Source organism: Drosophila virilis, chromosome 3 (genome assembly GCF_030788295.1).
Source record: "Drosophila virilis strain 15010-1051.87 chromosome 3, Dvir_AGI_RSII-ME, whole genome shotgun sequence".
In the NCBI taxonomy this organism is placed as follows: Eukaryota; Metazoa; Arthropoda; class Insecta; order Diptera; family Drosophilidae; genus Drosophila; species Drosophila virilis.
In genome coordinates, this window is record NC_091545.1 from 11,732,984 (window position 1) to 11,754,124 (window position 21,141).

Consider the following 21,141-nt stretch of genomic DNA (forward strand, 5'->3'; position numbering starts at 1 on the left):
CGCATTACACGATCGAGTGAAAATCCCAATTGTAGAATTTCAGAACTCCAACGAACTCGCACTCACACTCGCACTCACACTCAAACATATACACTCACAGCAATGTGAATAATGTCTTTCGGCGCCTCGTTTTATACATTATCCACGAGCTGTGCATGTGTGAGTGCAAGACGCATATATCGACACGTATATGTAAACCAAACCAATTTCCATCCACTGGCAGCCCCCAAAAAGCGCTTTGTACTTGTTTTTATCTTTGCGCGTTTTGTTTTTCTTCTTATTCCTATTTTGTCTGTGAAAAACCATTTTCATTTTCGATTTGAGTTCTTGGCTGATGTGATTTGCAAAAAAACAACAAAAAAAAAAAACACCATACAGAGAGACAAATGAAAAAAATAAGAAAAAAAAAATTTGTTAATTAAATGTTGGTTTCGTTTTTTTCCTCTTCTTGCTGTTTACACTTAAGCATTCGGGTTTTCGCGTGCGAGGGAAATGCTGGAACACAGTTCATGGCCAGCTAAATGTGCTGTATACTCAATCTGAAGTGTTTGCATCGCATTTGGATACATTCAAATACCATATTTACTTATCTTAATCTTTATATTTTCAAAATTTCAGTTGCCCGGAAGGATTCACTGGCCAGCGCTGCGAGTTCTCCGGCCCAGACAGTACGTACAGCAATAATCCCGAATGTGGCAACAAGTTTTATGGAGGGTATTACTGCTAAAATAGGCACTTCTATAGCATCGATTGTTTTAGATCGAGTTACGCGATACCGTTACCGTTACCGATACCGATACCGATACACGAAATCGATATAAATATCCAAAACAAAAATCAGAAACGATCTGCACACAAAAATATAAATCAAATACAAATCAGTTAACCAAAATCTCAAACTTTCAATAAACAGAATGAACATAGTATATCTGACAATAAATCAACATAAATATTAGAACATCAAATAAACCAAATATAGTCGATAACAATACACACACAAACACACACACAACCACACACACACACACACACGCATAGTACAAATACAGTATACCGGCTACTCAGTAGCAACTGAAGCATGGAAATCGCACGTAATAAACGATATATGACCAAAAGCCTAAGATTCAGAAGTTCCCCACTCGCTCTCCTTCACAGCCGCCTTCATGATTACTTGAATTTTATTAGAAAACACATTCCAAAAAGCAACAAAGCAAAGTCTTAAATCTAACTAACAACAAGAAGATTATTCTATTCTATTACGCTACATACGTATATATAAAAACAAAAATTAATAAACTAAAATGCATAAAAATTATCAAAAATCAATTATGATAATGCGAATAAAAACAAATGGTGCTATAGAAGGTTTATTTTAAATAGTTACTACATAGGAAAAAAAGTATATTAATTAAAACAACAAATTCTCTATAAAGTAAATGTTAAAAAAAAAAAAAAAAACAAATTTTAATTTTCCATTTTCACGAAAAACAAAACAAAATTATGAATGCAACTCACCGACTCGAGACACTCAGAAATTGCGACTAACGCACACGTACACAACGGAACAGAACAGAACAGAATACCTACCAAATACTGAATAGCTTGTCGAACCATTCAATTGGCGAAGCCCTCACTCATATGGATTACGCTCTACCTATAACCATAACGATTACGATAACGATTACGATAACAATAACAGTAACAATAACAGTAAACAGAGGCTCTCATAAGTTAGATATTCTTTGCAACAAATGGCAACCCCATCAGCAAAATAGCTGTAGCCAAAGTACAGTCACCACAAAAAAGCACTGACCACAAACCGAAATTTTGTTTTGTTTTCGAACACAAATTTTTTTTTTTTTGTAGTTTGCAATAATCAAAAAGAAACAACAACAAAAACAAATACAAGCGAATGTAACAACAACATGAATAATAATACTTCATTCAATAACTATAATTATTTCTTGCAATTAATTTAGTTATTTAGCAATCGTATACATACATTTTATTATAGTTTCTTGTTATACTATGAAACAATATTAACACTTTGGCTGTAGATTTTGACAAACCAAAACACCAAGCCAAACAAATCGAAACAAACAAAATATAAATACAATTGCATACGCTCCTTATTATTTATCTGGTGGTTGTTTATCAAATAGTTTGACTAATCTTTTGCGTTTCCCCCTCCCAATCTGTTTTCTCTCAATTTGGTTAACTCTGTTCCACTATTTTACTCCTACTTTTTTTTTATTATTTTTCATTTTGTTTTCCTAACGCAAAAGATCATAAAGCTGAGCTGGCGTACAGTTTCCAAAACGGAAGTTCAGTTTCAAAATCATGCATGAACAACTGCTGGTTCCCAACGGAATCTGTTTTGAGCGCTCCCCAATAACTAGTTCATTTTTTTTAACTTTTTGCTTGTAATTCCCTTTTTGGAAATGGTATTAGGGCAGCTAGTTATCGGGAAAAAAAAATAAATAAATAAACTAAAATAAGAGAAAAAAAAAACCAATTAATTTTAATTTTTATTTATGATTTAATCTCTTCACAGATATTTTGTTGCAATCTACGGCCAAATACATACCTTAAATAATGATTATCTTAATGCATAGAATTTTTATTTAAACAAAAACAAAAACAAAAAAAAAAGAAACAAATAATAAATAAAACGCAATCAAAAGTACTCCCTGCACTCCAACGCCGACAAATGTAATTTTTTAGTATTATGTTTAAAAAATTCTACAATTTGTTGCACCACACGAAAAACAAAAAACTAAAAAAAAAAACAAAAACAAAAACAAAAAAAAGCAGAAACCAAATTTTCGCAACGCTCACGCCAAGCCAATTGTGGGCGTTGTTCCACAATTTTTTTTGCAACTACAAAAAAAAAAAATATATTATTATTTAAAAATGATAAAAATGAAAGCAAATACATTAACCAGCTGCAGACTCACAATTCCCGTTGTTTTGGCGTTTGTGCACGGTGACAGAATTTTATCTATGAAAATTGAATCAAAATCTGAACTTTCTATTGTACTTCGTTTTGCGAGAGAAAATAAGAAATTGCGAAATAAAAAACCCCTTCCCCCAAAAAAATAAGAGAAAGATAAGATATGATACCGATTGACCCTGACACTGACACTGTTGCGCTTTTGTTGTTGTACCATAGACATACATACATACATATAGAGAATATGAAGAACGAGAGCTTGTAATAAACCATGTATATATACATATATATATATGTGTATACATATATATATATATATACATATACTTAAATATATAAACATTATGATTCACGATAAGTTTTGTGTACATTTCAACTAAGTTATAAAAGAGCTTAACCATAATTTATTTTGTATTTTATGATTGATTAATTTAAACTTTATGCTAAGTTCAACACACACACACACACACACACACATATATACAGCTACTTAATTTCGAAATACTATTTTATTTTCCATTTATGGTTTTTTTTTTCTTAATTAAGTATTTGTAACTAAAGTGTATGAGAAATGCAAACTTTATTTTTTATGTATATGTTGACAACAGTTTGTACTTATCGTAGGCGAAGAGATTATTCTTAGTTAAGTTAAGTCAAAATTTTTAATTTAATTATTGAAAGATTTATACCAAAAATACTATGTAAAGCTTAATTTTAATTGAAAAACAAAAACGATGCGTAAGAAAAAATTTTCATTAAAAATTTGCAAATACTTCACATTTTACAAATTTTTTTTCCTTTAATTATTAGTTAACATTGTTTTCATGCTCTTTATAATTATTTATAGCGAAACAATTGCAACAATTTTGAGAAAAGAAGAGTTAACAGAAACATTTTTAGTTGATTTTCCTAATTTGCAGTTTAGTTTCTTTAATCGAAGCGAGAAATCTTCTATTGGCAGCTTCGTGTAATCATGAGTCTTAGGTTACGAGGCTTCTCTGAAAATGAAATCATTTGAAGCCTTGCTAAAAGAATGTTTTGTTTGGTTCTTCAACAGGTTCAACCTACAAAATGGCCTATAGCAACAATAGCAATCGCTGGATGAGAAGCAGTGCAAAATAAACGTCTATAGAATGCAAACACGTACTAGGAACTATTAATGGATCTCATGATTATAAAAAGTTTAAAGATTGCTAATAAAAGTATTTGTTGCGAGAACTGTGCTTTGTTTCCATGTTAATAAATAAATATACTAAATAGTCCAAAATATATTGCAATCATAAGTTAATAATACGCAACAAATAACATTTAAACGCCTGGGAATATAACAAAAATGTCGAATACCCCCTCAACAACAATGCCAGACAGGAAATTATTATTTTCGAATGCTGTTTGCTGTTGGCGCCAAAGCTTTTGGTAAGTTTGGTATATGAGTATTTTTGCCGTTTGTAGTTTTTTGGTATTTTTTGAAACCATTTCATTTTATCGATTAAGTTTATTCACGCGTTTTGCCCAAATGAACTAGTTGAACGTGTTTCTTCGCGAGTGTTTGTTCATTCAACCCTACTAGTTCGAAAAGGAACGGAACTGAAAAGACAGCTTCAAAAACTAGCGGCTTAAATTTATAGAAAAGTTTTCTCTTGCCATTTTATTAAAAACGCAGCTTAATATGTCCACGGCCCAAGCAACTAAAAACTGCATCACGCTAAAGGGCTCAGCACAAATCATTGTCGAGTACTTGAGTAAGTAAATACAAGAAGAATGGCGACGCTTATAAATCTCGCGCTCTAATTATGGCGTCCCGCCTTTGTTTACGTGCGAAATTAGAATACGGCATCAATTCGATATTGTTCCAACGTGGTATCTATCCAGCGGAGAACTTTGATAACACACAACAATATGGACTGACCATACTCATGTCCAAGGATCCTAAGATCACAACTTTTTTGCAAAATGTCTTGAAGCAAACCGAAGGTTAGTTAATTGCGCACGCGTTGCATCTGTTGCGTTTTATGACCAACACCCCTCTCCCCCCGCGCACATGCTATGTTGTGCCTTTCAGAATGGCTTTCCAAGAACATGATTAACAAAATCTCCATGGTCATCACAAATGCTCACACCAAGGAAGTTCTGGAGTGTTGGGACTTCAAAATGCAAGCAGAAGCTGGCGATGGCGAATCGAACGATCCAACCAAGCAAACATCCTCGAAGCAGCTGAGCCGCATACAAAACGAGATACGAGATGTTATGCGCCAGATATCGGCCACCGTTAGCTATTTGCCGCTGCTCGACTGCATTTGTACCTTTGATGTGATGATACATACCCTTCAGAACACCGAGATACCAGCACAGTGGGACGAAACCGGCGCAGTCTTCATACAGAACGCTCAAGCGGTGCAGTTGCGCTCCTTCTCCACTGGCTTGCACAAGGTGGACACGGTGGTCAATTATAAAATGAGCTCTTAAGTGATATATATAATATTTATTCTGTTTCTATTTACATAAGATAAACGAGTCGCGTATTTTTGCATATTACATAAAAAGCCAAATAATTGCATAGTAGTTGACCTCCACCTCCGATTTAATAGTCATCTAGAGCAGGAGAGAGAACGGAGAAGATTTAAATAAGAAACTATACAACGTATTCAACAAAACATAGGTCAGTTGGTTTAAGTAGGATTTGGTTTGGATGCTTGGCAGGGTAATCTAACACACTACCTATCCTAAGCCGAGCTTAGTTGTCAAGTCTTTGAGGAGCTGTTGTTATGCTGCTGCTGCTGCTTATTCATTTTTTTGACTACCTATCTAGTCAGTACCAAAGTATTTCTGGCCAAAATGATTGGGCGCCACCGGATGCAGCTCGGAGGTGAGAATCTGCATTCTGGGAAACGCAGTGACTACGGTACGAGCGGCGACAGGCGTACAGAACAGATTCGACAATATGATGCACTCCTCGGGCACTCCATGCTCTCGCAAAACATTTACTGCCTTTAACACAGTATTCCCAGTGGACATGATGGGATACATGAGCAGCACCTGGCGGCTACCAATGTCATCGGGAAAACGTGCATAGACCACGCGAGCCTCGTGTGTATTGGCATCTGATTCGACCAAAATCTTTCCAATGCGTATAGAGCGACAGCAATCCCGCAAGCCCTGCTCCATGGCCTCTCCGGATCGTATGATGGAGACGCCGCAGTTGCCAGAGCGATATTTTAGGCCCTGATAAATGGCACCAGTTGGAGTTTCCACGTCGCAATCGGAGTATGGCAACTGATTTAGAGATTCCTCGATAACGAGCCGTATTAGCCGGTCAGCATAAAATTTAAAATCGCTCCGCGAGGTGTTTCTGTGTGGAAGACAAAGATTAGTGGGAGTTTAAACATGTGACAGGCACTTACTTGTCGCGAATGATGGTCAAGAGCTCGGCCACTTGAGAATTTAAAGTAAGCAATTTTAAATTTTTACCATATTCAGCAAGAATCTCTTCTGGAGTGGACGATCCAATAGCTGTTCTCAGCGCCTGTTCCCCTTGCTCCGTAGCAGCCTGTTCTTGTTCGTGCTCGTTGTTCTCTTCGGCTTGAGAGCCGTTGCTGCTGGGCGAGCCACCGGTGCACATAATTACTTCGTATTTAAAATGTAATTTTAATTGGTTAATTTTTTCTTCTTGCCAGCTTTGTTTTGCTAGCGTGCCAGCAAAATGTATCGATATATCGGTTCACTGCAGCGATTCTAATCGCAAAATATCATTGATAGCATCGATAGTGCTGCTTGCACGACAGTCTGGTATCGATAAACGCGAATAGTGCAATCGCTGTCCTAACTTACCTCGTGTTCTGGTTGCAAACAAAGAAAAAGTGCATTTTAACTATTATTAAATTACATTTAATTTGATTTTAACATTAATAAGTGAGCGCGCGTGTGGACTCGCGTCGTGCAGCAAGTTACGTGCACCTCTATATGCGTCTCATGGTCGCGTAAACGTCTGTGTGCGTGCGTGTGTGTATTGGCATTGTGTGGCTGTGGCATTGGCGCTCCGCTGCTGCTGCTGCTGCGCCTCAGTTTCCATTCATATTCTATTAACTAATAAACAAATAACCTTCGGGGCCGTCCCGCGCCAGTGCGAGTAAGCCAAAACTAAAAACCAAATTGCAGCATTGACAAGGAAGTGCGTCTCCTTTCCGTCGCCGTCGCCGTTTCCGTGGGCTGTTTCCGTATTGCTTAGGCAGCAGCAGAAGCAGCAACAAATTCAATTGCAAACGTAAAAACAACAAAAAAAAATAAAGGAAAAGAAAAAAGGCAAAGCCAAAGTGTTTGCCTGCGTTTGCGCTAGTGTGCGTGTGCGTGTGCGTCGTGCGTGCGTGCGTGTGTGTGTGTGACGACAAACACAACGACAAATGGCGGACGTAAACGATACAAGTGAACTCTTCGATCTCGAGCTGCACGAAGATGACAAAGCGCGAGACTCGGATGACGACAGGATCGAGCTGGATGATGTGAGTATATAACAAACTGCGCAGCAGCACAACGACCACCCCCGCACCCTCTCCTTGCATCCACTTACACATGTGCGGTACGCAAGTTTTTCCTCTTTGTTTACCTTTGCTTTGTCTGGCCCCCGCCTCCCAAAAAATGAAAAAAAAAACGCATTTTCTCTGTTTGGGCGCTCAACTCTCTGCGCTTATCTGCTGCGCAAAAGTCCACCACAATTTCGGAGTGTGGCGTCATCAGGTTATTCAACATCTTCAGTCATTGCAGCCTCAGCTCAAGCCGCAAGCACAGCTCGGCGCTACATGAAACACTTTTTTTTCTTCTATAATTATCGCTAAATTTGATTTCAACATTAGGCAATTGAACCATACAAATGTCCTTCAAAATAATCAGTATCAATTACTCACACCCGTACCTACACACAGACACACACACACAAACACACACACACAGGCCCGTCAGTATCAACTTGGGAATTACAACAACTACATTTTGAGCACCCAGTCGCACCCAGTTTTGAAAAGCCCTTAGAAAAGCCTCTATATTGATAAACTAACATCTTAATTCCTGGAAAATATATAGATTCATAATGTCAAAAAACAGGAAATAGCATTTATCTTATGTTTGCCGAAGATTAGATACTTTCACGTACATATACCAGACGTACTATGAGATAATTCGCTTCTTAATCACGTACAACCAAATTATATATACATTTGATAAATATATATGTATATGATTTATTAATGAGATTGTAATAGCACTTTTAAAGGGCTGTAAGAGCATAAATCAGTTTGTAATTGTTGAATTTGATCAAAGTATCTTGAAAAACTAAAATTTCGGACTGAAAACTTAAGATAATAATAATAAATCATATAAAACTTGAAGTATTTATCGTTTCACCTGTTTGTTACGTGTTGCTCCCATTTGTGCTGAGATAGAATGTGGTTTGCAGTGCATATTTCACGTCAAAAAGTAACGCTGGGTCACACACACACACACACACACACGCACACATGCTCAGTCGCTCTTCGCAGTAAGCTAAACTCCCACTTAAAAGGAACGAAAACTCTTATCAGTGTATAAAACAAAATTAGAAAACGGAAAAAATGAACGGCAAAGTGCTCTGCTGATAAGAAGCAACAAAAATGGTCAAAGAAAACGTCCAAATGGAAACTTGGTAATCGTGTCGATCGGCCGCGTGTGCAGCATTATTTGCTTTATTTTCCAGCAATTGAATTAATGCAATCGAGGGAATTTTTTTTTTTTTTTTTGATTTTGCAATTGTCATAAAAATACTTGTGGAGCTGCAGGGCGCACGCCCTCGAAATGTGGACATTAGAAATTATGATGGATTTGTTAATTGGAATTCGGCGCCAGCATTTGAGAAGGTTGAAACAGTTGCCGTTCAACCAAAACTGACTGCTGACACCCGCATATGTGTGTATACACACATGTGTGTATTCGAAATGAAGCAACAAATTTTTGTACGCCTTTCGGTTCCCCTGCGAGTCCAAACCGAGATGAGAAGTCTCCAAGTCGCACCCCGCCGCCCCACCAAAATGAAGAGGCAAACGTCTCGGCAGCATCCGCAGCAGAATTGCCGGCAGAGTATTTGGCATTGTTCCGAGTTCTAATTTTAGTTTGTCATTAAAGAGAAGGTGTGTGCGTGTGTGCGTGTGTGTGGAGAAGTGTCTGGCTCTATATAATTATACAAGCATATATATTTAGTCATCTATATGTATAGCCGATCTACAGCGAACCCGAGGCAAAACGGAATTTTTGTGCGCCTCGTTCTGCGTCGGCGTTGCCGCTTTTAACGATTTCTCTCGGCCCCAAAGCACTTTCTCTCTGCCAAAGAGCGCATCACAATTTGTCTCTGTCATAAAGATACTTTGCCCAGTTCCAGGTAGACGCAACTTTCGTCAGAGATCGTTTGGCAAATCCTATACAATGTTTGCAATAGAGCTCAAAAATTGGCTACCAAAAAGAGATGCCACGCTCCTCCATGTTACAACAGAAGCTATATGAAATGGGAGTCCAATTTTAATAAGATTTTCCTTGTAATGTATTTTACTGCATTGATGCTATTGATGAAGTTCTTTGAAATATCTTGCAAAGGAACAGCTACATGATATAGTCATCCGATCTGGACGATACGATAAAAAAAGGCTCATCTTGTTCGCATGGAATCAGAAACACAGCTGTTGTGAAGTTTTGATAGAGTCACAGCGCAAGGCTATAAAAATCTCAAATATTTGGAATGTTGACTTGGAATTTCTTTTCTATTAATTTGAACCCTTGATTACCTGTTGAACGTCTAAGATATAGCGAAAGTATTTGAAGTATTGAGTTTCGATTAGTTATTGAATATTATTTGAGATTGAGTATCTTAAAAATGTTTACAATGTAACTTGTGGGCTTTCAATAGCAGCTACTAATTGTACAAGTTTTTTTTCTGACTCATTTGCATATTGTATATTCTGTTCTTATATGTGTCTCTCTGTCTTTGTCTCTCTTGCAGGTCGATCTGGAACCGGAATTGAGCATAAACCTACACCAAGAGTGAGTAATGCCCAAGTTATGTCGCTGGCAAATGATGAGACTGCGATTCCGAGGCTTTCGCAGGCGACGCACAGACGACGCGATTCTCTTCTGAGAACAGCAACTGAACAAATGTTGAGGGGGGAATTCCCATAAGTGTCGGGCGGATGATAATCGGCCTAAGGCTGGGGCAATAACGTATCAATTGCCACACACATACTCACGAGCATTATGATCGCCGCCAGAAGGAGGGGCACACCTGTCGTTGGCGGCAGCTACCGGGACTGATAACGCGACTGGCTTTGTCATATGGCGGCGTCAGAAGTGTTTACAACTGGCAATTGACTACCAACAAGCTGTTGTTGCCCCGTCTAGTGGGCAATATGCCAGCCAGCCGATGTGCAAACACTCGATATGCTGATGGAGTGGGCTGTTAGTTGGCTAGGCTAGAGGGGTTGGGCAATGTTACGGGGTCTGAGGGGCGCCAATTGGCGCGTGTTTGCCAGCGAACTTATTTATAGAACGCGTGGGTTGTCCATTTCCCACGCCAGCAGCTATGCACACAAAATCTAAAACACATTTGCTAAACTAATCGTGCCCCCTCTCGTCCTCTCTTTTCATCCTGCCCGGAGCAGCAATGAGGGCCAGGAAACCATACAGCTCTCCGAGGAGAATGTCAATCCAGGCAAAATCAAGTTGGGGCCAACGGATTTTGAGCTTAAGAAAGTGCTTGGCAAAGGTGGCTACGGCAAAGTATTTCAGGTAAGTTGCTACCCGAAAGCCAATTTAAACTTGTCAATAATGCTTAACCTTTCTCCCATAACAGGTGCGCAAAACCGCTGGACGTGATGCCAACAAATATTTTGCGATGAAGGTGCTCAAAAAGGCGTCCATAGTGACCAATCAAAAGGACACGGCGCACACGCGCGCCGAGCGAAATATACTCGAAGCAGTCAAGGTAAGATAACGACCAAGCCTCTGGCGTGGCAGATTATTAGCTGGAAAACAACAAGGTTATTCGTTTCCCGTGTTCTTGTGGCTAAAAATATCCAAAAGAAATCATTTAGAATGCCATTTAAATCTTTCTCTTCACATATTTTTGCATTGTTTCAAAAAACTAAACAAACTATTTAACTATTTAAAAAAATGTTATTTACATAATAATTAAATTTTCTTTTTTCTTACCCTTACAGCATCCGTTTATTGTGGAATTGGTGTATGCCTTTCAAACAGACGGTAAATTGTATCTGATACTCGAGTATTTAAGTGGCGGTGAGCTGTTTATGCATTTGGAGCGAGAGGGCATCTTTCTGGAGGATACCACATGGTAGGCTAGCCTGTTCAGCTCCGTGAAACGGAAATCTAATCAAACATATATTGCTTGCAGCTTCTATTTGAGTGAAATCATATTGGCTTTGGGTCATTTACACAAACTGGGCATCATTTATCGCGATCTGAAGCCAGAGAACATACTGCTGGACGCACAGGGACATGTGAAACTGACGGATTTTGGTCTGTGCAAGGAGCACATACAAGAGGGTATTGTCACCCACACCTTCTGCGGCACAATTGAGTACATGTGCGTGCGCGCCCGCCAAGCCTTTCATTAATTGCTTAAACTGTTGATTTACCAAAAATACTGAATGCAAACTCTTGTATTTTATAGGGCTCCAGAAATCTTAACTAGAAGTGGCCATGGCAAAGCCGTCGACTGGTGGTCCCTGGGCGCACTCATGTTTGATATGCTCACGGGCGTGGTAAGTGCCATAACAATATGACTCATCTGTGTCCCCGTCTAATGCGTCATGCGCTTCATGTTGCAGCCGCCCTTCACCGCCGAGAATCGCAAGAAAACCATTGAGACCATACTTAAAGCCAAGCTTAATCTGCCAGCCTACCTCACACCCGAAGCCAGAGATCTGGTGCGACGCCTGATGAAGCGACAGGAGCCACAGCGTCTGGGCAGCGGACCCGAGGATGCGGCGGCGGTACAGTCACATCCATTCTTCAAACATGTCAACTGGAACGATGTGGTAGCCCGACGCCTCGAGCCGCCCATTAAGCCGCTGCTGGTAAGCCAACAATTCGATATTAATGCCGTGCAATTGACTCATCAGATTTTATACGATTTAAACAGCGAAGTGAGGATGATGTCTCCCAGTTTGACACGAGATTTACAAGACAAATTCCCGTTGATTCACCGGATGATACAACGCTCAGCGAAAGTGCCAATTCAATTTTTCAAGTAAGTGCTAGGTGTAAGCTTATATAATGCCCTTCAAATGGGAGTTAAGTCAATCCTCATGCAGGATAAGGATAGATTTATGCGCTATGACCTTGCTATGCAGAGGCAGGCTAGGTTTACTAACACAATTTTCTAAGATTTGATCCCCATTTCCAATTTTCCAACCATAAGTATATGTAAATTGTTAAGCACGTTTCTTAGGTCAGTTTTAATGCTTTTTAGGGAGCAACCAGCAGGTAGGGAATTTCACAATAAATACATTTCTTAAGTTAGGCTTAATGCTAGTCGGGCCAATCCTAGAATCAGCGATAGTCGGCGCCGCATTCAAAGTGCGGCTCCTTTAGTGGTATGCCCGTGGGTCCGTCTGTGAACTCGCAGAAGTTGAGGCCAATGCGACGGAAGGGATGACACTTGCTCTTGGGGTTGCCCCATTTGCCGCGATAGGTCAGCCAATCGGGCACCAAAGAGCGACCTGCTCCAAAAAAGAAATACGATTAATTAAAGCGAACAACTTGGCTAATCGTATACACACCATAGGAACGCAAATTCTTATAGCTTATGTCGACAGCCTTCCAAGTGTTCCAAGGCGTACCAAAGCCATTTATATCGTACAGACGGGCCACCTTAACGAAACGATGCTTGCCTGGCGCCGTCCACAGCCCGTGCGAGCCCTTAGCGGCAAAGAGCACCGGATGATTCTTGAACGTGGTGACCGTTTTGGGAAAATTGGGACGCTGCAGGATGCCCTTGCGCGTCTCCTGGCGCCGAAACTCAAAAGAGCCAGTCAGGCGATTATAGCTGTAGTAGGCGCCCGCATCGTGAGCGGATACATACATGGCCTGCGGCTCGGCATCGCCGTTGAAGTACAAACTCATATGCTCCCAGTCGCCCACATGGCTGCCAATGTCCCGGCGGTGGCCCAGGCAGTAGCCGTAGACAGCCGGAAAGGGTATGCGGCCCAGGGGCCCCAGGCTCAGCGTGCACATCGTCTTGCCCTGGCTGTAGGGATAGAACATCCAATATGTGACATGGAAGCCAGGCAGTTTTCCCTTGACCCGCTGCGTCTCTTGAGCTGGCGCATCGCTTATATTGTTATCCTCCAGATTGTCGTCCAGATCGACGCCTCCACTGAACTTGACATTGTCCGCCAGATTGGCTATAAAATTGTTCACTGGAATCCCATTCTCCAACTCGGACTCCAGCTGCTGCTGCTGCTCCAACGTCGCGGGTTCAGGAAGCGCTGCGCCGGCTAACTGTGTCTCACCCATGACCAGATCGTAATCACTGATCGGCCCGTACTCTGGCATGCTGCCTGCCTCGCGCCTTACGCGCTGAAACAGTGGAAAGAGTCGCGACGAACGTCGGACCGTCTCATTGCGTTCCTCCAGCGGATCAATGGACACCGGTATGTAGGGACCTCGTGTGCTGGCCAACGGTGACGGAGGCACGGCTTCGGGCTCGCGTTTGGCCGGACCGGGACACAGTGTGACCACGCCATAGATGGGCACTGGCGCCTCATTGGGATTACGGCCGTGGATGAACGATTGCTCGTTCTTGAGCAGATCCTCCATCTCACCATTGGTCACCAGGTGCGATTTGGTGGAGTATTCGCTGAAAGGCACGCCCGGCGTAAAACTGCGATCCTTATCCATGGGATGCACATGCTGCAGGAACTCCTCGACTCCCAATGGCATGAATTTTTCCTCCGGCGCCAGCCACACAATCGGTGCCCATTGCTTGATCAGGCGTTCAACTAGACGTAAGAGAGTGGAAAAACCAGATTAGCGCCATAAACTAAATTTTAATCAGCTCTCGGATGCTCTGGCAATTACTTAACCCAGCTGTAAGCACACACTCGCAACACACGCACACACAGACATACGGGAGCTGCTCTACGTCTAGCTCTAAATTTGTTCGTTTTTCAAATTCAGGTGTAATAAATTTCACTTTCACACACTTGAAGCGGCCACCCAAAAAGTTACCGTACCGACAATTTGTCGCACTTTCCCCCACCCCACCCAGCCGAGCCATTGGCCACCTCGCACCCAGTTGTTGTGCAGCGGCTAATTTGCAATTTAAACACTTGCCAAAGCCTCTGTTTGTTATCGTTGTTTTGGGCTTTGACTACAACAGTTCCATATAAATACGCGCACGACTGGGAGCCCCGCTAGCGTGTAGGCCCCACCGACATCGGTCATCTAAGTAAATCATGTCGAAAATTTCACTTCAATATCAAGTGAAAAAACTAGATAAAGCGACTTTTAGTTGCTCTAGAAAAAGTGTAGACCTTGAAATTTCTTTCACTTCCTCTATTTCACGGTGTTCTTCCTCTTTTCTTTCACTTGCTCTCTCTGCTAGTTTTTCCCTTGGTTTCTCACTCCCATTTGCTCTTGTACTTGGTAAACCTTAACATTTTTTATGTCTTACTTCATGAAAACCGCATAGAAAGGCGATGTTGGAGAGTTGGAAAAATGGAGTGAGTTTATTATATAAATATAAATTACTCTTACTTTTGTTAACTGTATTAAGTGTCGCCTTTTTATGTGATTTTCAAAATGATAAGTAAATCTGATAAAATTTGACGTTTATTTAGGATGAGGGCAAAGTAAAAGTGGAAAAGTTAATTAGAGTAAGAGATAAGGTGAGAGAAAGGTATACAAAGAGAGTGAGTAATTGCGAAAGAAAGTAAAGGAACAATTGTTTATGTTTTCTTAAATCATTATCGTCTTGTTGTTATTTGAGGACATGAGAATCGCATAGAGCGGTCCCCATTTACGATTACCATCAGCTAACAGCTATTCTTCAATAATAAAGCAAGCTAAATTGGCAATACCCAAACAGTTAGGGTATATGAAATACGCCTAACAGCTGATTAGCTGCGTCCGTAGCTGTTGTTGTTGATTTCGTTGTTGTTGCTGTTGTTACTCTGCTAATAGATACCGTATGCATACCTACTTCTTTATCTAATGCCGTTATTTGAGCATATTGCAATGTTTGTTGTTGTTGTTGTTGTTGTTGTTCATAGGCGACGGTGGATGCCTCGTTGTTGTTGTTGTTGTTGCTATCGATGAAAGTGCCAGTACCGTCGGTTGCATTTAAAAGTCTTGTTGTCGTTTTTGCAGTGCTTGTTGCAGCAACAGTCGCCGGCAGCAGCTGCTGTTGCTGTTGCTGTTGTTGGGGCAGCGCTGTCGCCATCAGCAGCAGCAACGAGAGTGAATTTATTTTCAACAGCTTGGACATTTTACTTAAAAAAATAGTCTTAGCTTGTAACTGTCTGTGGTTGTTGTTGTTGTTGTTGTTTTTGCCTAAATACAATGGTTGAACAAAGCGTGGCTTTTATTTTGGCGGCGGCTACCAGCAAATTGTTGTTGCTGCTGCTGTTTTCACACAATTCGATTGTTTGCCAATTTTTATTATAGATTTCTTGCACATGTTTTTTTTTATTGTTGTTAGCAGTTTGTTATGTGTGTCTTGTTTTATTATTTAAAATTATGCAATTTCACACAGTCGCGCACAGTTTTAAAGCATTTCCGCACGCACTGTTTGCTAGCCCAAAAAAGTTTGACAAGCGCTGTGGCAACGTTGACGTCTGCTGCGGCTGCGGCTGCGACTGCGCTGCTGCCAAACGGTTCTTGTCCCAATTACAAGCACGCGACGCCGACGCCAACGTTGCTGCGCTCTCGCTTTCTGCACGTGCGTCTGCGCCTCGCGCTCGTTCTCTATCTCTCTTTCTCTCAGCTGCTGTTGTTGTAGTTGTTGTTGTTGTTGTTGTGACTGCAAGCACTTGAACTGGTTTGATATTTGGACTCCGGCCCTTTTGTCTCACCGAACCCGATAGCCCTGAAAGCCAATTGATGCGATGCGTCGCAAGGTCCAATCTCAACCTCATCCAAGTCCAAGAATGAATGTCAATGCGTTTGCATAGTGAAATTAATGTTTAAGCTTTTTGCAAATCCCAGCTAAGCCTTTCTCCAAACGTCACGACTGCGCCTTATAAAACCGTATACAATCGCAGATATCGGGCAGAGGGAGGTAGGCGAGGGGGTCTGTGTAAAGCAATGCGCTTGAAATTTTTTGTACACGACACGAAAGTTGAATTTTTCTTTTGGCTTCTACTTCTTCAGCCCGGCTATCGTGCGCACAGTTTGAGCGTTTCTTTGCGACTGGCCAACGAACGTGACTGAGAAATGGCCCTGGTTAAAGACGCAGAGAGTTGCGCTAACTGTTGTTGTTGCTGCTGCTGCTGTCGCTGCCGCTGCTGGCTCTGGCCAGCGAGCAGCTAATTGCAGCTCATGAGCAGCCAAAACTGTATTGTTGTTTTTGCTCGGCTTATTTGTTTATAAAATGCGTTGCGCTTGGCTTTCGGCGAACCTTTTCGGTTTCTTGTGTTTGTTTTTGTATTAAGAGTGCGGTTTGTTTTGGCCAATTGCTTAGGGTTGTGCTCAGAGTGCTGTAATTTTGAACAGCATTAATTTATATTTGCTATTGAAAGTCATTCGACAGCTTAGGGGGCGGTGCACAGTTTGATGTTAAGTGTATAGACATCCTCATAAGCAATTGTTAACAGTTGCACATGCACTGCAACGCCGATTAAACAGTTGCGCTCTCTTGTAAGCAAAGCTTAAATCGCATTGCAATAACTCTCAAACTGTATGTTTTGGAATGTTATGTGTATCACTGTACAGTTTGATGTTTATTGAAAATACTTATGTCCTGATAAGCGCTGTTAACAGTTAACAGTTCTCTTTCTTATAAGCAAAACCTCAGGCAATGCCTCGCCAACTGTTGTTGGCACCTGCCGCGTGCTAATTGGAAAATTCTTGTTACAATTAGAACCTCTTTATGGGTAATTATTAAGAGCTTTCTCAGAGCACGCCCGCGACTTTAGTGGGTCACGCAGGCAGGCGACTGGGGTGTAATGCATTGTGATATGATCAGCTCCCAAATCGAGGCTACAATTATAATTGCGCTCACGTACGGCTTTATTCCATTCCCAATTCAACGCGTCACGCGTTTGTGCAGCCTCTGCCCCAAGCACTGTGGCGTGCCGGATGAATTTACACGCCAGCCGACGGCGTGTTTAATTATTTTATTGCATTTGCAGTATCAAGTTTTTTCTTTCTTGTTGTTTATTATATTATGGTTTTGAGATTTCGTCAAATTTTAATTAGTGTCTCTCACGCTGGCTGCTAACCAAAATTATGCAAAATGTGTTACATAGGCGGCAGTTGGGTCAGTCCATTGGCTGGCTTGCATAATCCGTGCTGTCCATATGGCTGGGCATGATTAGTATGCGTCAGGGTAATTCCTGGTACTGCCGGTTGGCGGGGTACTGAACCAGGGCAACGGGGCTGCTCCAAATTCAATGGCGCACGCGATTTGGCAAGTGGCTCGCATTGGAAACGGAAATGGAAATGGCAGCTGGAAAAGCCGACACATTACGGAGAATTTTACTAATGGAAATATTTACAGGGTTTCACCTACGTAGCGCCATCGATACTGGAGGATATGCATCGCGCCAATCGGATGCCGGCGCGCTCGCCACGACGCACACTGCGACAGCATCAGCTGCCGGATAACAGCTTTCGGCTACAGTTCCCGTCCGCGAATGCGAATGTGGGCGCCAATGTGCCCATGGCCATGCAGCGGTCAACGTTGTTTGCCCGTGCCACGCCCCCACATCAACAGCACCAGCATCCGCATCCGCATCATATGCAAACATTTGCGCCGCGCCCATCGCCAGCGCAGGACGAGATGATGGATGTGCAGCAGGGACTGCCCATGGTCTAAGGTTACTATTGGATGAGGTGCGAAGGAGTCAACGAAGGCGAAGCGAATCAAGTGAAAATTGTTTTTGTTATAGAAGAGTGACAGAGAGGGAGAGGCGACAGAGAGAGAGAGAGAAAGAGAGAAGGGAGAGAAAGGAGAGATCGCGTGCTACGACGAACGTTTTGTTTGGATATACATAAATACTAAAGTTAGAGACATACGCAGATACTATACTATAATATAACATATGCTATTGCTATAGCCAACTATATAGAATAACTATATACATATATAACATATATATATATATATATTTGTGCATAACAACATATATGTATGTATATGTATATGTCTGTAGATCGTGAGACACTGAGAGTAGCTAGCTGGAGCGAGTTCCGGATCGTGTATAAATATTTATCAATTACTGATTATGTTTTATACTTATATAGGTAAAAGGTTTACACAATTTAGTTCAAATGTACACTTTAAAGTTTTTTGATTTTTTTATATATATATACACATATATACATGCTATACACGCAAAGAAACAATATAATAATATATGTTAGATACAAACACATACTTAACCAACAACAGCAACAACAACAACAATAACAACTATCATTATTATTATTAATTATGTTGATTGCTTGAGTTCTATTATTTGTCTTAAATGCACACAGAGAGCCACAACAATTATGATTATGAAACAAATATGAAAACAATTTCTGTTTAGATTCGAGCTTTAAATTCTTGTCTAGCCATTTAGTAATTTTGATGAACCTTTGTGTACAGTGACCACCTAGTATATAGGACGAAAAAGAAAAGAAAGGAAAGGAACGAAACAAAACCAAGAAAACACCATACAACAATTAAAACAATAAAATAATAATAATAATAATATAATTAATGTTAATGATACAAAACGATTAATTGATAATAATAATAAAAAGGAATATATGAAGCTATATTAAATGCAAAGGTTTCCCAGCGTGAAAGTCGTAAATCGCATGTTGCATAAGCCAATACATTATTTTGTTCATTTGTCGTTTGTTTGTTTGTGTTTATTTGATAGTTTGTCCTAATGAAGAAAACTCGCTTACGGTTGCTGCAACTTTCTATGTTATTTCACTTAAGAGCGGTTCGAACGTTTACAATATAAAAAAAAAATAAGGCATTTCTTAAAACAAGGCGGCAGCGACAAAATATGCAAAAAACACAAAAAGAAAGTCTAAACAAAAACAAAAAACGAAACCCTTGATGCTATAATAATTTGTAAAAATCCATTTACCGCGTACTGAGAAGCTAAACGCTGCCACAACAACAATAAAAAGAAACAAAAACTAAAAGAAAACAAAAGTAAACTTTAATAAAAAATTAATTATAATAGTTATGTACAATTAGAGTCGTGTTTGTACTTTGATTATATTTTGTTTCAATTGTTCTTATAATTTTTTTTTTCTGTCTAATTTTATCTAAATATTGATATTTGCAAACATTAACAAAAGTAAATGAAAAAAATCGCAAGAAAAAAAAATGGTAAAACATAATTGAAAACACAATGTCAAATATAATCAAAAGGTGCTTTGAATTGTTTAAAAAGACAAGACAACTACAATACAAAAAGAAAACATAAAACAAAAAAAAAAAAAAAAGGAAACAAAAACAAACTATGGAAAACGAGAACGACTAAAAACTAAATACTTATAAAATGGTTATATGTGTATAAAAACATATTTATATAAACAAAAGAAGAAAATACCTCAGAAGCAATTATTTTTGTTAAAAGAAAAGAAACAGCAAAACCAACTAAATTATAATACGAGCTAAATGAATAAGAAATAAACTAAAAAAAAAAAAACAAATATTTTGCCACAAATATTTGTATGCGATTTAAGAGAAAAACAAAAAACAACAAAAAACAAGAAAAACACAAAAAAAAAAAAGAGTATATATTAATATTATAATATAAATATACATATATTTTTTGAATTGTAAAACCTTTTCTGTTTATGTTTTATATGGTTTTCGAATTTCTTTTGTAATTTGCATTATTTTCAATTTTGTTATTCAACAATAACAAAAATAAATAACAACAAATGGCAAAACAATTTTCATTGTGGCGCCAGCAAATTGAATAAGAAATGTCTTATTTTCTTTGTTAGTGTTGCCCGGCAAAAGAAAAACAAAAAAAAAAAACCAAAAAAGAGAACGAACATTTGAATTGTGCTAAAACTTAAGTAATATATGATATGTATAAATAAAATGAAACTCGATGTTAAGCAGCTGATGAAGTAACTAAAATGAGACCCAAGCAACATCCAAGAATGATGAAACACTGCCTACATAAAATGGAAACAACAACAACAACAACAAAAAAAAACAACAAGAAACTAGCAACAAATTACAAACAATAAAACAAAGAGCAAATAAATGAATTTAAAACAAATATGTTAGACAGAAACAAAAACAAAATAAATTAAAGTCAAACAGTTACAGTTTGTATTCGTAGATAGCCAAGTTAAACAATTGAGACACAAGCCGAGCAAACAAACAAGAGCAAGAGACACACAAAGTCTTAACAAAATACATATATATATATATATATATAATTAACAACAAATAGAAACTTCTGTAGCTGCGATCTGCATACTAAATATACCGAAAGTTAAGCTATTTGTACAGTTCACAGGGCTAATTAATTACGCAACTAATTAAACGTTTGGGTGACTGGCTCAAAAATAATTATATGAAAACAAAAAAACAGTTGAAAACAATTGCAAGTTCACTGTTAATAAAAATTATTTCAAAAATTGCGCCAAACACGCGATCACATCGGCAATTGCCAAAATCTGCCCTAATAACAGGTATTTTGTTAGTAACTAATTAAGCGCGTTTAATTACTAGAACGAACGACATTAGCAAAAAATAAAAAAAACAGAGACAGTTCTTGCAACTTGTGGCCATAGCTAGAAAGAGGAAGAAGTTGGGGTACAAACTAATGGATGTGCCGCAGCCAAAACGGAAGACAAAAAAAACAGAAGAAAACTGACAACTAATAATGCAAACAGCAACAGATCCTAGTTAATTAAATTGTACATTTTTATTATCATTAAGGTTTAAGTGCAGTGCATAATAT

The 21,141-nt window shown here is 39.5% G+C and overlaps 5 protein-coding genes across 8 annotated transcripts in view; 3 read left to right on the forward strand and 2 right to left on the reverse strand.

The window, feature by feature from the left end:
• The window catches only part of vn (membrane-bound neuregulin protein vein), a 34,165-nt gene extending 29,999 nt beyond the window's left edge, over positions 1–4,166 (forward strand). The window contains exons 5-6 of one of the 2 annotated variants that reach the window (XM_032434624.2): positions 619–668; positions 4,011–4,166. In XM_032434624.2, coding sequence (XP_032290515.1) covers positions 619–668; positions 4,011–4,075 — 115 coding nt within the window. In that variant the 3' untranslated portion in view covers positions 4,076–4,166. Of the gene's footprint in view, positions 1–618; positions 669–2,554; positions 2,712–4,010 lie in introns of those variants that run through there. The other variant, XM_032434625.2, reaches the window with a different exon arrangement.
• A 347-nt stretch (positions 4,167–4,513) lies between these two features.
• mad2 (mitotic arrest deficient 2) lies at positions 4,514–5,515 on the forward strand. Its single transcript, XM_002047165.4, has 3 exons — positions 4,514–4,695; positions 4,781–4,927; positions 5,016–5,515. Exons 1-3 carry the CDS (start codon positions 4,623–4,625, stop codon positions 5,417–5,419), a joined length of 624 nt encoding a protein of 207 aa, XP_002047201.1. The 5' UTR covers positions 4,514–4,622; the 3' UTR covers positions 5,420–5,515.
• Positions 5,416–6,667, reverse strand: kri (uracil phosphoribosyltransferase krishah). 2 transcript variants are annotated; one of them, XR_004303520.2, is made up of 3 exons: positions 6,355–6,666; positions 5,672–6,302; positions 5,416–5,545 (listed from the first exon to the last, which is right to left on the reverse strand). XR_004303520.2 is itself a non-coding variant. In XM_002047166.4 (2 exons), the coding sequence occupies exons 1-2, from the start codon at positions 6,570–6,572 to the stop codon at positions 5,759–5,761; spliced, it is 762 nt and encodes a 253-aa protein (XP_002047202.1). In that variant the 5' UTR covers positions 6,573–6,667; the 3' UTR covers positions 5,416–5,758. The 2 variants fall into 2 exon arrangements, 1 of the variants encoding a protein (XP_002047202.1); XM_002047166.4 differs by having other exon boundaries at positions 5,416–6,302; positions 6,355–6,667.
• Positions 6,668–6,759: 92 nt separating this feature from the next.
• On the forward strand, positions 6,760–19,672 carry S6k (Ribosomal protein S6 kinase). The gene is made up of 10 exons (XM_002047167.4): positions 6,760–7,449; positions 9,969–10,009; positions 10,624–10,750; positions 10,815–10,946; positions 11,182–11,315; positions 11,376–11,567; positions 11,655–11,745; positions 11,812–12,060; positions 12,126–12,233; positions 17,706–19,672. The coding sequence occupies exons 1-10, from the start codon at positions 7,351–7,353 to the stop codon at positions 18,021–18,023; spliced, it is 1,491 nt and encodes a 496-aa protein (XP_002047203.1). The 5' UTR covers positions 6,760–7,350; the 3' UTR covers positions 18,024–19,672.
• LOC6622478 (uncharacterized) lies at positions 12,423–16,447 on the reverse strand. 2 transcript variants are annotated; one of them, XM_002047168.4, is made up of 3 exons: positions 15,185–16,447; positions 12,766–13,986; positions 12,423–12,705 (listed from the first exon to the last, which is right to left on the reverse strand). In XM_002047168.4, the coding sequence occupies exons 1-3, from the start codon at positions 15,471–15,473 to the stop codon at positions 12,536–12,538; spliced, it is 1,680 nt and encodes a 559-aa protein (XP_002047204.1). In that variant the 5' UTR covers positions 15,474–16,447; the 3' UTR covers positions 12,423–12,535. The 2 variants fall into 2 exon arrangements, with proteins under 2 accessions (XP_002047204.1, XP_015030733.1); XM_015175247.3 differs by having other exon boundaries at positions 14,744–15,286.
• Positions 19,673–21,141: the final 1,469 nt, after the last annotated feature.